General features: G+C 47.7%; 1 protein-coding gene across 8 annotated transcripts in view; it reads right to left on the bottom strand.

The window, feature by feature from the left end:
* Positions 1-15573, bottom strand: part of KIDINS220 (kinase D interacting substrate 220) — a 73143-nt gene that overhangs the window by 25297 nt on the left and 32273 nt on the right. For all 8 annotated transcript variants that reach the window (XM_053923710.1, XM_053923707.1, XM_024552441.3 and 5 more), the window contains 2 exons: positions 14682-14826; positions 13424-13586 (listed from right to left, as the gene is read on the bottom strand). In XM_053923710.1, coding sequence (XP_053779685.1) covers positions 13424-13586; positions 14682-14826 — 308 coding nt within the window. The remainder of the gene's footprint in view (positions 1-13423; positions 13587-14681; positions 14827-15573) is intronic.

Below are 15573 nucleotides of genomic sequence, written 5' to 3'. Positions count from 1 at the left end.
TTAGAATTAAATACTGTAGCAGGAGCCAACAGGCAGAATCTCACACGGTGAGTTTCTACACATCAGCAGCTCTGTGCCAGGCAGAGGCCCGAACTGTAACCGCGGGCCGCAGCCTGATCGGTGCGTCGGGGAGGGGCGTGTGCAGGGAGAATAGGGTACTGGAGGGATGAATTGTAATGGGAAAAATTCAAACACTAAAATTTAATAAATACTTAATAAACAGTTCTTCTGTCAAACTATGTAAAACTGCCACTTTTACAATCAAAATGGTCAAAAATTGACAATTCCATATGGTTCAACCTACCACACGCAAGGCCACGGCCAACCTGAGGCAGCAAGCCCAAGTGCACCGCAGAGAAACAAAGGTAGAAAGCGGGAAAGGCAGCTTAGAAGACAAGGAGCAGAGGAGAACACTGGAAGCAACCCAAATGCCCACGAACAGGGCGAGAAACCACGGAGCGGACACCACAGGAGAAGGGGGAGCTGTTGATGCTGGCATCCACGTGAGTCACCGCCCTGGCACACTGCACTGAGAGGGAGGACACAGCCCTGGGAATGCATGGCGGCAGGCCTCCGTCACCTACCACTAGGGACCAGGAAGCGCAGACACAGGCTCCCTGTGAAGCCCAGGCTGCGGGGACAAAGGAGCCAGAAGGGACTCCAAAGGATGTGCCCACTCTCCTGAGGGTGGTGGTGGTTTGGTGGTGAACACAAACACGTCTCAAAACTTGTGGAGTTGTACAATTTTAATCTGTCAGTATATGTCACTTACATCTCATAAAGCCACTTAAAAATCACGGTACATTCGGAGCTATCTTCAAAACACTCAACTCCCAATTAGTTGAGAATATTACCTGCTAGATTTTACTGAGTAGAGTTCCAGAGGAGCAGTAAGAGTTCTCAAGCCCTTCAATGAGTGAAATGGGACCTTCCTCCAATATGAGTTATAGCTCTGTTATCTCTTTGCGATCCTACTCTAGTATTAGTCACAGCTCTGTTATCTCTCTGCGATCCTACTCTAGTATTACAGCTCTGTTATCTCTCTGCGATCCTACTCTAGTATTAGTTACAGCTCTGTTATCTCTTTGCCATCTTACTCTAATATTAGTCACAGCTCTGTTATCTCTCTGCGATCCTACTCTAGTATTAGTTACAGCTCTGTTATCTCTCTGCGATCCTACTCTAGTATTAGTTACAGCTGTTATCTCTTTGGGACTAGCACCGTTCTGCGAGGACCCTGTATTTGGCTACTAGCCAAATATTACGAGCTATAAGGGAAAATCCAGAGAACAAAATTGGCAAACGAGAAAAGACTAGGGAACTAGGGAGAAACCAAGGACAGCAACGTTGCCTTGATAAATTTCAAGAGTCCCTTTCAGACTCGGGGGCACAGGCATGATGTAGAAACGCACTCTGACACGGGACTGCTTCGTACCAGAACTGCACTGAATCCGATTAGGAAGTGTTATTTAAGATGAGACGGAAGACCCGGAGAGTGGCTGCTCAGGGTCGCTCGCAGAAGTGGCCCCAAGTCAGAGCACGCGCAGTTGCAGTATCTCATCTGCTTCAGGAGAGTAACATAAAGCACTCAGAAGAGAAGCCAGAAAGATGTAGACAGAAACACACAGCCGGCGTGTCACGTGAAACGAAGGAGCTGAACCGCCACGCCAGCTCTGCGGAAGCGTGCGTGCGCAGTGCTCCCGACGTGACGGACACCCCTCTGCGCTGTCCAGACCCAGTCCCCATCCTGACCCTCGCACCCAGTAAGCACATCACACTCTCCTCCCGAAAGAGGCAATTGGGTAAATGAGAAGCTTTCGGCAGTGCGCCACCAAAATCACGTGTGCCTTTATTTTTTTTTCCAGATATTTTTCCAAAGATTAGTCTTCAAAGAATTTAAGTAACTTCACTTTTCAATTAAGAGTGAATTTACCTTCCCAGCATCATGAGTTGTGTGAATCAAAGTCGCCGCCAGTTAAACAGCCCACAGAAAGCGCTACGAAACCTCAGGCAGGAGTGGCTCCGAGTTAGCCTAAAAGCAACCCCGCAGTGCTTGTCGATGCCGACAGCAGTGTAAGTTAAAAGTCTTTTGATCACAAGTGATAGTTGTTTATAGAAAGTCCATAGTAATTCCTTGGCAGAAATTATGTAAGCCATTCACATTACTTCCATTCAAAATGAGGTTTTAAATTACATGGCAAAAAATTCTATTTAAAATAAAAATATAAGCAGGTTCTAAGAGCGTAATTTATGGAGATGGCATTATTTATCACACTTTATCTAAAAGTAGCTGCCTAAAGTATCATTATTTAGTCATAAGAGGTTAAAAATTAAGATAAATTTTCCTTAAATTTTTAAACAGGAAAAACTCATAACTGCCCCGGAATTTTACCACCATGAAACAAACGTGACTTCCAGCAGACTTTCCAACCCTCCCCCCAGGAGAACGCCCACGTACTAATACACACGCTTGGTGCACGGGGCACTTCCCAGGTTCTGGGAGACGACGGGGCAGGCAGGAAACAGCCGCCCCGCCCTGCGCCCAGGGTCAGAAACAAAGAGAAAACGGCAGCCTTGTTAAAGCCCACCGCCACCTATGGGAAGACAACCAAAAGCTCTGGCAGGAGCTGACTATGCTTTCTCCTAGCCGAGTGAACGCCTACTCATCCTTTGCAGCTCAGCGCCGCCCCCCTTCAGGGCCGCCCCCACCCCCCACCGGAGCCCAGGGGGCTCCCCTCTAATCCCAGCCCTCATAGGACTGATGCTCTCCTGCACGCCACACAGCACCAGCGGCATTATTTCATTCCTGCCTGTCCCCCACAGACTGTAAACCCCATGAACTCCAGAGTCGGGAGCTGCAGGGTTCTGGTCCCAATGGGTCTCCCAGGCCCAGGGCCACCACTGCCTTGTGCCTTTTCCACAGTAAATACTGGCAGAGCGAACAAACGACACAAGAAAGCACATCGTTCCCAACGAACTTATCCTTTTAAAGTAAGTGTCACTTCCGCCCTGGCTGATGTGGCTCGATGGTCAAGTGGCAGCCTGCAAAGCGAAGGGTTACAGGTTCAATTCCCAGTTGCGGGCTGGGTCCCCGGTGCCGGGCACACAGCAGGCAACCACACATTGATGTTTCTCTCCCTCTCTTTCTCTCCACCTAAAAATAAATAAAATCTTTTAAAACATAGTAATAATTCTCACTTCAATTATACTTTCCAATATGAAAAGAGAGTCTCGGGAAAGCACAGGTGACCCACTTTGAGCCGATTTCTGGGACACAGGTCCACCATCACTCTTTGTGCCTGTGGCTAGCCAGAGGTCCGGGCACCGTTGGCAGAAGGCACTAGCCCTTCCCCATGGAATGGAGTTGGTGCCCCCGTCAGAGCCCGACCAGCTGCAGGCCCATGGGCTCACCCCGGACTCCCACGCCCGCCCCACCAGCCGGCGTCCTCGCTCCAGCGCCATGCCGCTCGGACTGCTGGTGCTTCACAGTGAGTTGTGCGGCAGAGAGCCCTCCAACTCGGTCTTTGCTGAGACTGCTTCAGCTGTTTGGGTTCCCTTGTGAGTTACATGGATGTGAAGGTCTGGTTTCTGTTTCTGCCCCAAAAGGCAACTGGAACTTCGGGAGGGGTCGTAGATGTCTTCGGGTAACACCAACACCTTAACATCCAGTCATCTGTCCGTGGGCACAGGAGGTCTTTCCACTTCCTCAGTCTGTAACTGCTCAGGGTTTGCAGTCTGCGGTGTGCACGCATCGAACTCGCGGGAGGCTGTGCTGAGTGCAGAACGGCACTCCCTGGGGCCGGGAGCTGGGCAGGAGGAAGCAGGCCAACACTTTTCTGTTCACAAAATCACGCAAGCAAGCACACCGCCCTACCCCGCATGCCTGAGCACAGACTGCAGAAACCCGTGAGAAGCCCCAGGTGCCTGGACCAAGTTGAGAGGCAGACCCAAAACTTCAACTAGTTATGAGAAATGGGTGCATCTTAAGATTATATTAGTGATTCACCTATGAAGCAAAATCCCCAACTAATCTTTCAAGTTTCTGCGTCAGGTTAACTGCAAACACCTTACCATGCCAAGCAAGTTTAAAACCGGGAACATTTGCATCTAGTTAGGATTTAGAGTTTTCTCGACATTATGCCACCAAACCTAAGTAGAGAAACAAAGAGCTGTGTAAACCAGGGCAGCAGGGCAAACCACGCACGGGCTTTAATTTAAGCCTCTTCAGAGCAGCTCCTCTGCCTCACTACCTGGATGTGTCAGGAAGCACCATAATTTAAACCGATCAATGTACATTCGTCCTGCTTTAGGGAAAAGCCCCAGGGGCAGCGAGCACCAGCGCGATGCCCACCCAGTGGCCAGCAGGCGCGGGCTCCCAGCAGAGCGGTTCCGATGACAAGCAGACTCTTCAAGCTTTAGTGACGGAGGGGACTCAGCAGAGAGGTTAGGAGAGGCGAAACGACTCCCAGCTGCCTCAATATGGAAACAGTATCTGTCATTAAAAAAGGCGAAGCCCGCTGTTTCATATCAAGAGTTTGACTATGGTGTGGTATTAAAAACATCTCCGTGAAAGGAATGAAATCCAATTTCCGTAGCTGTTTGGGAAGCACTAACAACACAAGGTGCTACCAAGTGACAATAACCGTCCATGTTACGCTGCCTTCAGCAAAGCTCTAAAAGCTTCACACGACTCACGGAAAGAAAGCAGCGCATGGCAGCGAAACAAACCCCGAGGGCCGGCGCAGAGAACGACCGCACTGCACACCCTGCGCAAGAGCGCATCTCTGCGGGGAGCGACGCCTGTGTCACACAGGCCCCTTAAAGAGGGGCGGACGCCTAGAAAGTACAGAACCCCAGCTGCACAGTGTTTATAGGACTTAATGTTTCCAAATGTGAATACGAATTTGTGAGATCAATTTTAAAAACTCCTCTTTTTTCATATTCACCCTTTCCCCAAAAGTTAACTTAAAAGAATTTTAGGAGGAAAAGATACTATTAAAATTAGTAAAAACTATACCAGAGGATTAGATAATTATTCATTTGCCTACAATCTTGATTCTCAGTGCTTATAAATGTCCTTTGAAGCCATTTTGTAAAAAAAAATAGAAATGGAAATTTCTATTTTTTTAGAAATGGAACTTGAGAGTTTAAAACATTCGTTAAGCTCGGTGTTTTCTTTGTTCTGCTGTGACAAGGGACAGGAAAGGCTGGAGGTCGGTCCCTGGCCCACAGTTGCAGTGACGTTCCCAGGGAGACGCTGCCATCTTGTGGGGTTCTGGGGTATTGCTGGCGAGGCCACTGGCGGCCGGGCTCCACACCAGCACCCCATCTGCCTGTGTCCCCGAGCTGGCATTTTGGTTGTACGCCACTTTTGTTTATTCTCATATTGTGAAACACCTAAAAATATTTTGACTTGAAATTCTGAGATCACATACCCCTGTTGAAAAAATAAGTTCAGGAAAAACCAATCTCTGCTTGATCTTTTTAAGTAAATATTTAAGGGCATATTTAAATTTTTGATAAGTTTGAATCCTTCAACAGTCATATTTATTTTTTAAATGTAAACATGCATAACACTCTTACTGCAGTATAAAACAAACTAAATCTCAAGGGTAATTACTTTTACATATTAAAAAATACACATATTAGAGAAACTGATTCTGCTATTTCTGTTTCCAAACAGCCTTAGTGAATATACTTGAGTTTTTCATGCTGAAGTTAGAAACACAGAACTTTGGAACATTTAAAATTCTTTCTTTGTTCTACATTAGCATAAAATACCAAAAATGGCATCGTGACCAGTTTAAGTGAGAACGTATTTTAAAAACCAATTCTACCCTATTGAGAGCTATTGAACGCTACCTGGGAGAGAACCACAGCCACCGGCGCCCATGAGAACGGCGCACAGGCTTAGACAGACAGACAGACGCCCAGCGGTCTGCGTGCTGAGTGTGACCGCGGAGTTCCGGCGCCCCACACCAAGCCCGCTGCGGTGACGAGAAACAGCACGCCCCTGGGGTTTCACGTGTGCTGGTCAGAGGTTTTGCATTTCATAGAAAGGATAAATTCAATGCTCTGGAAAAATTTCTACCTGCTCTTACGTTCCCACTGATACATAATAAATAATTCCAAAATTTCCCGTGAAAATGAATTAAAAATGTCTGGAAATAAAAACAAAAGGAGTCTAGGCCCGCATTTCTAAAAGCGGTGCAGTTCCACACGGCCCCTGGGGAAGCCGCACCAGGCCCGGTGGGTGGTCTTCGTGACCACCTGCTCTGCGCCTCCCAGCGTTAGGAAGGAACCGAGGTCCCGAGGTCGAGAGCTCAAGTAATACTAGCCAGGACTCTCATTAGCATGTTCCCCGCCCACAGTAAACTGCATAAATATTTGTTTAATGAACACAGTCGAAATGTTTAACAGAAGGAAGATGGAGTCCCGCCGAGTCACAATACTGACAACCACCTATAAACACACTGAAGAGAGAGGGACCGGCCTCCTGACTCCTGACAGTGTGCTGAGCCCAGCAGCTGCAAACAACGGTGTTCCCAAAGGGACGGTAACGGTGAGAAACCGTAAGCCACCGACAGCTCCAGGGCAATGCCTCCGAAAACCTGACCTCGTATCGCCTGACCCAAGGCAGAAACTCCTAGGCGTTCGGATCCAGTCCCGAGTGCCTGACCCCAGGGCCCACTGGTGCAACAACAGACAGCTGACCCCCCCTTCAGAAGCACAGGACAAAGGCCTATGTGAGCAGCGTTCTCTTCAAAACAAAACGTGGCTCCTCATTCCCCACCTTCCCCCAGCCCACACTTTCCTCAGTCCAAGGGGCAGCCTCACGTTGCTTCACTCTTCCAGAAATGGCCCCTGCTGGCCGCTCTGTGCAGGAACGGCACTGAGAAAGGCACCAGCGAGGTCTAAGGACGTTTCAGCCCGCGAAGCTAACAGTCCGGCCCGGGGATGAGCACTGAAGCCGCAGCACTGCCAACGTGCAGAGCAGGGCAGCTGTGGCGGGTGTTGAAGGAACTCTTCTCCTGCAAGCCTGGACAACGGGGCACGCCTGGTCACACAGGCTGCGGGGGCAGTGGCGCGGAAGACCAGACGGGAAGGATGGGGTGGGAGCGGGGGGTGGGCCAGGCCTGGGCCGTCTGGAACTCCGGGTGAGCCAGTTCCTGGACGCAGAGCGCTGGCCAATCACCGCTCCTCGTCCTCCTGACGTGCAGAGACCACCACTCCCATCTCACACTACTCACAAGTCAAATATACTATGTCCTTGGCAAGCCCAAGGGGGAAAAGGGCAATTTAAAAAATGACCCAAAAAGCAGGCTTATAACAGCATCATTTTAGTAGAAAATAAAGTATCTTCGGAAACCAGAAACCGTTACGAAAGAGAGGCACACAAGGACACTAGTCCCGACTTCCTGCAGAGGCTCAGAGAGACTGGTTTCCTCCCAGATGCTGCAGCAGGACCACGGCCGCCTTCCCCAGCTCCCCGGCGCTCTCACCAGGCGCCACTGCATGCACTCCCACCATGCAGGTCACCGCACCGTGGGATTGGCGCGACTCCCCACACAGCTCTTACCGACACTCACTCCCCACCCAGACCCATCCCCACGCTCTCCCCACATGGGAGCATCACAACATGCTCCCCGGGCTGGGCCACACGACAGGACCACGTGACGGGCACCCGGGAGCACACCGAGAAGCGTGTCCCAGACTCTGCAGTGGGTCTCCATTTTCCCCGGTCCCGAGCCGAAGTCTGGGAGAGAGTCATCCCAAACCTTTCCGTGCCCTGCATCCCAACTTCCCTGACCTCACCTCCGACCCCCACCCTCACCAAGTCCCCTCTGGCCACCCAGGACCTCTGCCCAAACTTCCCTCTGGTGACACCCGCTTCTGAAGGCACCTGCATGGCTAGTTCTCCCGCCTCCTTCCAGTCCTTGCTCAACACTTCCCTCCTCGGGGAGGGCTGGCCGAGCCTCTGGGTCCCTCGGAGTCTGCGCTTTTCATTTCTCCACAGCGCCTGTCACCTCCTGACACGCTGTGCAGTCACATGCAGGAGACATCATCACGCGTCACTCCATGCAGCGTGAGCTCCCGAGGGCAGGGACCTGCATCTGTCTGCTCATGGCTGCGCCCGGCTCCTAAAACGGCCCCTGGCCCCGGAGAGGGGCTCGATACCTCTGTTCAGAATGAGCAAGTGTATGCCAGCCCCCGCCAGGGGTCTCCCTTGCACATGCGGGCACTGCTATGAGCCTGGCGGCCACAGTGGCGCACATAAGTGGCAGGACACAGAAACACACAAACTCAGAAAACAGCAATACACGTCCAGTCTAACGTGTTCCATCTCTTTCCTCCAAAACACCAAAGCAGACGTGATCTGTAGCTGCATCAAAATAACCGGAAACATCCTCCCCTTCACCCTTACTTATCTTTAGGAACCTGGATCTTCCGATTGCTTTCCACGGAGACAACAGACACAAATGAACAAGGCACCGCCAGGTGCGCGCATTTTAATTGTCAACCCTGCATCCACGCACAGGCACCTCTGTTCACGGAGTGAAGGCTCAGCCCTCAGAACAGCCCTGGCAAGTACACAAATGCTATTTACGTCTATCCAAATAAAAGGCAATTTCTGCTTCAGGTATTTTTTCCCACAAACCTGCTTAGCTTCCTCTCCTATGTGGAGAATCAGCTCATGCTTTGCAAAGATCAGGCCACCATTACAAAGCGATAAAGCTGCTGACAAAACACTGCACTGCTGAATAAAGCGTGTACATTCCATATGCACCAGGGCAAGTGCGGTTGGGGAAGAGAGGGTGAGACCAGGAGCCGCGCACGAGAGTGACGTGATAAACATCGACTGATGATGGCGAGGACGCCTACAGAGAGGTCACAGCACGTCGAGAAGACAGCACTACATTAAGACCCTCAACGGTGCCTTTAAGAACCAAAACAGCGCGCGTGAAACTGTGGAGTAAGCGTCTGTAGCATCTCACACCTAAATTAAGAGAAAACTCACCAGTACGAAGCATGTACTTTGTGTTACAAAGGAGATGACCTCTCCACCAATATGAACTAACGAGGCCCAATTTCCCAGGCTATCCAAACCCGTAATTTAAGTCCACATGCAAAGAAACTAACTCGTGCATAATCTGGGCCACATCACGGGCCTGGGGGCCAGCTAACGACCCCCCTGAACGTGAAGGAAACAGGAAGGTGGTTAATGAGAGCGAGGAGAGGCGCGGGGCAACCTAGGAGTGATAAAATTAAACTCATGAAAACTCTGGCTAAATATGAGGAAGAAATACCATGAGATGACATTCTATTATAAAAATGTCTTAAGTGCAGAAATACCACTATTTGAATAATTTAAAGATAATGAATTTAATACAAATGTTACGAACTAGAGGTCTACAGCGCCTATTCAACAAATAGCTATTTCAATGAAATGAAAGATGGCTACCATTCTCAGGCTCTCTCAAAACATATTCAATTGTTTTTAAAATCAACATCTATCACCCAGGCTGGTGTGGCTCAATGGACTGAGCATGGGCCTGCAGACCAAAGGGTCACCAGTTCAATTCCCAGTCAAGGCACATGCCTGGGTTGCTGGCCAGGTCCCCAGTAGGGGGTGCACGACAGGCAACCAAACATTGATGTTTCTCTCCTTCTCTTTCTCCCTTCCTCTCTCTAAAAAATAAATAAAATCTTTATAAAAATAAAATTTAAAAAAATCTAAACAGAATAAAGGTTGGTATTATCCTTATCACAAAACTGTTCTGGCTACATCATCCCTAGTGAAAGACTTCCTGAGCAGGGTCAAAACAAAAATGTTAAACATCATCTTCAGGAAAACAAAATGGATCTTTCAAAACCTCTATCATTGCTTAAAGTGCTTAGTGAAAAACACTAGAAATAAAGTTTCACAGCTAAAATATTTCCATGGTTGTCTAAAACGCTATAATAAGAAGACAGAAAATCTTTATCTACCATTTTTATCTTACTCCCTTTCTTCTTACTAAATGTATGTTAACAAAAAAAAAGAAACCCAAATGATATAGACAAAAGCTTTTAGCTCAACACATAATTGCAAGAAAATTACAATAATTGTACCAATTAAAATAATCTTGAATGAACAGTATATCATCTTAATGTTCCAATGGTTTATAGAGGGATCTACTAAATTAGCTGAAATTGCTTTCCAGTGTTAGTATCAAACGTCATTTGTTAAAAGTTGAACAATTTAGAAAATAATTTAACAAAGCAATTTCACCAAACACCAAGAACCAACATTTCTTTTCCAACCGAATAAAGCAGGCAGATGTGTCACAAATTGCCATAAAAATAAATGAGGCTTTTTATGGATTAAAAACTTTTACTACCAATGTTAAAAATACTATTTTCTGATTGTTTTTACCAAATCAGATTTCTTTAATAAAATGAATGGATATCAATTACATACCGCTGCTTTTGTCTGCTGTAAATAAAGCTTTTCATTATTTAAATGACAAACAATAGCATTAAAGAACTCCACTATAGTTCACAGAAGTGGTCACTGATATCATTTTAACATAGTCCAATATATGATTTCCAATATGTTGATCAAATTGTCTTCCCATAGTTTTTCATTTAAATCATCCTAAATCTAATTATTTTGAGTCAATTTCTTCATGAATGCTCAAAGGGTCTTACTACATTGTCTTTTTCTCTTCCTTAGAGTACCCACAACACATTCTTTGTAAGCATTTGTAGGCATATGAGACATACTCATTTGTTAAAAAAAAAAAGCATCTCACAATCGGTCACCCTGAATACAGCCCACTCGGACACGGCAAGCCCACCGAGGGCCGAGTCTACAACGGTGGGTTAGTTAAACAGCGAAACGAAGTCATCGTCTCCAATATGTACTAATCTAGGTTTACTTGGGCGAAATACTCCCCCTACAAAAATTTAAGTTATTTTTTTATTTCTAAATCTTATTAAATTTACTGGCTCCTTTAAAAAGAGGCAAGATTTCAGGAAGACGTGTTACATTCAAACGATAATTTCTAAAATGAGATCAAATTAGTCCTCATCCTCTTTGTATCTGTCTTCCTGCCATCATCCCAGAAAAAGACTTAACAGAGCCCGACGGGTGTGGCTCAGTGGCTTGGGCGTTGCCCTGCAAACCGAAAGGTCACTGGTTCAATTCCCGGTCAGGGCACATGCCTGGGTTGCGGGATGGGCTGCAGCCGGGGTGTGCGAGAGGCAACCAAAAGGTGTCTCTGTCTCACACCCGACGTCCCTCCTCCTGCTCTCCCTGCTACGTGACTGGTTGGGCACAAGAAGTTTAAATGTAAAGTGCTCACGGAGTTGGACGGAAAGAGCTTGGCTACATAAGAGCTGAGTGACTCTGCAAATTCCCGAACTTTCTGACCCACGGCCATCCTCGTGGACAACACGGCACCACTCTGAGCACATGGCCAAGCCTGCGGAGACCCGCGAGGACTACTCAGGCACAGAGTGGAGAGCCTGGCGCTGAGGAGGGCAGGCTGGCGCACACACTCCGCAAGGAGCCGCTTCCGATGCAAGCAGCCTCTCCCTCCTCACCTCCGCCCCTGCCCGATGGACAGCAGCTCTCCTTCCCACGTTTTCCAGTGTCCTGAGACCAGGGGCATGACTCTCAGAGCAACACAGAGCGGTTGGGGCAACATGAAATCTAAGAATCGGTTCACGGTGCCTCAGTGAAGGCTCAATCACCCTTCTTCTCCGACATACCGTATTTGTATTTACACAAAAATAACACCAACGTCTCAGGGATAGAGTGAGGTGTCAAAGGACTACCTGTCCACGCCAGTTAGGGCTTTGTGTAAAAATAACCATACGAAAAGTAGATCCCGCTATACTGATGTGAATTACTGTTAAGTTCAAACTTTAAAAGTTACTTTAGCTGCTTTGTAACACCTGTGCTCACCTAGCAAACGTTCATAATTACACAGTATCTGTGTTATAATGCCCATGTTTATTTAGGAAGCACACCAATCACGTATCTCGTAAGATTTCTAAACCAAAGGGCAGACGCAAGGCTAGAGGCCCTGTGGCAGTTACGTGTCACTGCCACCCGCCCTGGGGCCACCTGCCCCGCGCTCAAACAACTGTCTGTAGGCTGGTCCTACAACCATCCCCTGTAATTCCAGAACTAGTTGTCTGCATAAAAAATATTAAATAAATCACGTATGTGAAAGACGGGGATTGGAAAGTAAGGAAGACCATATGCTGACAATATTCTAAGGAAAGAACAATTTGAAATCTTTTTTTTTTTTTTTTTTTTTAGTGCTATGTAGCATAGATGAGATTTACTGAAATTACCTAGAAGGAGATTTTGTGGCCAGTGAGGAGGAAAGTTAAGAGTACTGTGGAGTGGGAGAAAGTGGTGTGAAATCTTCCTTAATATGTGAACTATAAACAAAATGCTCTGTTAGATTTAATACTTCATTTACAGGTACAAAACAGTAGTTTCAATTTTACTGAGTTTTATAAAATCGTATAGTTCCTTTGTATTATATTTTTTCTAAGAGATAGTTTTTCACATACTTGGCATTTCACTGAGTCTTAACTGCATGTCAAAAAAAATTCTCAAACTTTCAAAAAATGTAATCAATTTCTTTATCAGAAGTAGAAATTTTAAAAGTATTTCAAATGTCTGAATATAAGAGAACAATACATTTCTTTATTATTTAATGCAAAGAATGTTTTCCAATCAGTATTCACAGTTCCTAAAACCCTTCAGATATAAAGCTGAGAAAATACTTGTACTATGATTTGGAAAATGTAACTGCCTTAATATTCTATGAAGACACTTAGAATAAAAAATACAATGGAAACAAATAATGTTTTAAGCACTGCATTTTTATATATAAATTCATAAAGCCAATAGGACTATTAAACATTTTATCACATAGCTTACAATGAAAAGGGACAAATATATCCAAATAAGGCTATGAATTTTATTTTTTAAAATATTCTATTAATTTATTTTCAGAGAGAGGGGAAAGGAGGGAAAACAGGAGGGAAACATCTAATGTGTGAGAGAAACATCGATTGGCTGCCTCTTGCATCCATCCCCCTACTGGGGACCTGGCCCACAACCCAGGCATGTGCCCTGACTGGGAATCGAACCGGCAACCTTTCAGTCTGCAGGCCAGTGCTCAATCCACTGAGCCACACCAGCCAGGACAAAGCTATAAATTTTATAAGATGTAATATATACCTGTGCTAATACAACTCCAAAAGTATAATGGAGTTAGTGAGAATCATCAGTTGAATTTGGAAGTGTCCACTTTATACATAACGCTTTGTATTCATTTTGCTTTAAATGCATTAACTTTTTTCTGAAAAGTCAACTCAGTCTAAGCCACAGTTAAACATAAAGAGATCAAGGCACCTTTCATAGATGGCTTTTAGTGTCATCTGGTCCGGGACACCTTCAGTCTCCTCCAAGTACAGGATGAGCCACGAGGTGCGGTATGGCCACTGCTCGGTCAGGTTGATCCAGCTCGCAAGCCGGTCCCAGTTGAAACTAATCTGATTGGCTCTCAGCAATCGCCCTGGAAGGAGCACAAGAACATTCTGAAGTTAACAGATGTGTGATGCTGTGCTAACAAAACACTTGGCACATTCACAAATAATTTAACTTTAAATCTTTGAAGTCTGCCATCTGATTTACACAGCACACGCAGACCTACTACACACACAGCTTCTATGACCCAGAAGCTCTGATGGGAAGCTTCCTGGGCTAACTCCCACTCCCGGCCACTCCTAACGCAGTTTCACGTGATTTCCCACCCGGGCTGCGCCGATCGCATGGCTCTGACCACACACACGCAGCGCTGTGTGTCAGACGGTCGTGCCGTGGCCCACCGCCACACAGCAGGACACGGGCGCGCCTGGGACGGGACTGCCCAAATGTGCCGGTCCCTTCTTGTTCTACCACGTGTGAACATGTGACCCCACACTTTCATTTTTAGGGGGGTTACACTGTGCTTATAAAACCCGTTCACAAAGTTCTTAAAAGCCCCGCCCACCTCTGGGGTTTTCTGAGCCCCACGGCAGTGCCGACGGGGCGCTCTCGTGGGGACAGCGGCACCTCACACTTTCAGGGCTGCCGCCTTGCTTCCTGCCTCACCATGTCATCCTCGATTTAGTTGGGGTTCTGAACAGCAGATATTACTGCTTTCGAACTTTAAAGGCTGTCGGTTTACAGCTGTATTAGGGTCTGGCTGTTCTGGCTCACACGTGAATGAACAGCCCTCTCCGACTACTGACGGACATCCTCCCCACCCAGTTCTTCGCGCATCCCCAGGCCCGCACCCCGCAGCCCCTCTGCTTATTCACGCAAGCCTTCTCCTTGGAGGGGTCTGGCCTGCTAGATCAGTGGAAGGGTCCTTTACCTTGTACCCCAGTCAGCCTGAGATGGAAGAAAGGATTTTTTAAATCCTCAAGTTCTAAAATAACGCAGCATAACCGACGGCCGGTTTTCGTTGCCAAGGCTAACACTGGTTTCACGAGACGCACTTGGTGCAGACGAAACCGGAGTTCAGCCGTGGCTACACGTGAGCACAGCCCACGCCTTGTCTCTGCAACGGAACTGCTCCGTTAAGGCTAGAGCTCACTCTACGAGAAGACAGTTAAAAACAAGTCACCTGTCACAGAAACAATGTTGAGTAACCTCCTCATGGTCTGCGGGCTTATGTCACTGAACCAGTCCTCCGTCACCAGCAGCTTGGTCAGATCGAAGGACATCTGCCGTGTGACGGTGCGCTGCATCTGCCGCCTCCGGTAGGTGTCCTGAAACAGCCCCGGTTGATGGAGTGAGCCGCGCTGCCGGTCTCCGGACGCCGGGCGCCCTGGAGGGCAGCGCGTGCTGACGGCCCCACGACACGACGTCGCAGGCGGAGGTCGAGGCCGCAGACTGAGGGGAGCACTCCTATTCCCGGGGGCAGGGCTGCGCTCAGGCCTGGGCGCAGCTCAGAGGGAGAGCGACTTGTGGCTGCACAGCCTGAGAAAGCTCAGTGCCCTGGAGATTGTGAGTAAGCAGAACTGTGTACCGAGAATTCAGTTCAAACTCTCGTAGGAGCTCGGGATGCGTAGGGACCCTGAAATAATAGCGCAAACAGCTCCTTGCTTAGTTTTAAGGACTCAGCATTTTTATTTGATGCGTGACAACTGTCCAAAAGGCACAGCTGCTCTCTCCATCCCCACATCCACACTAAATGCACAAAGTAACTGCATCAATTAAAGGCACCTGACCGGGCGGGGCGGGGAACGCCACCTCCAGAGGAGGAACAGGCACAACAAGGTGCCTTCTCTTCAAAGGTCACGGACCACGGAAACGGTGGGTGCCACCACAGGGAACCCACGGGTGCAAACTCTCAGGACAGAAAGTCAAAGGCTAAGTCACACCCTGCTAGATCTTGCGTCATCAACTGTCACTCATAATACTAACTCTGTATCCACACTTCCATGGGGGGAGGCATAAAATCAGATTGCCAAAACATCACTGAAGACACATTTTTAAACGTAAAATATCCAAAT

The sequence above is a fragment of the Desmodus rotundus genome, chromosome 5, assembly GCF_022682495.2.
Source record: "Desmodus rotundus isolate HL8 chromosome 5, HLdesRot8A.1, whole genome shotgun sequence".
NCBI classification, from domain to species: Eukaryota; Metazoa; Chordata; class Mammalia; order Chiroptera; family Phyllostomidae; genus Desmodus; species Desmodus rotundus.
This window is presented reverse-complemented; position numbering and strand designations above follow the sequence as displayed.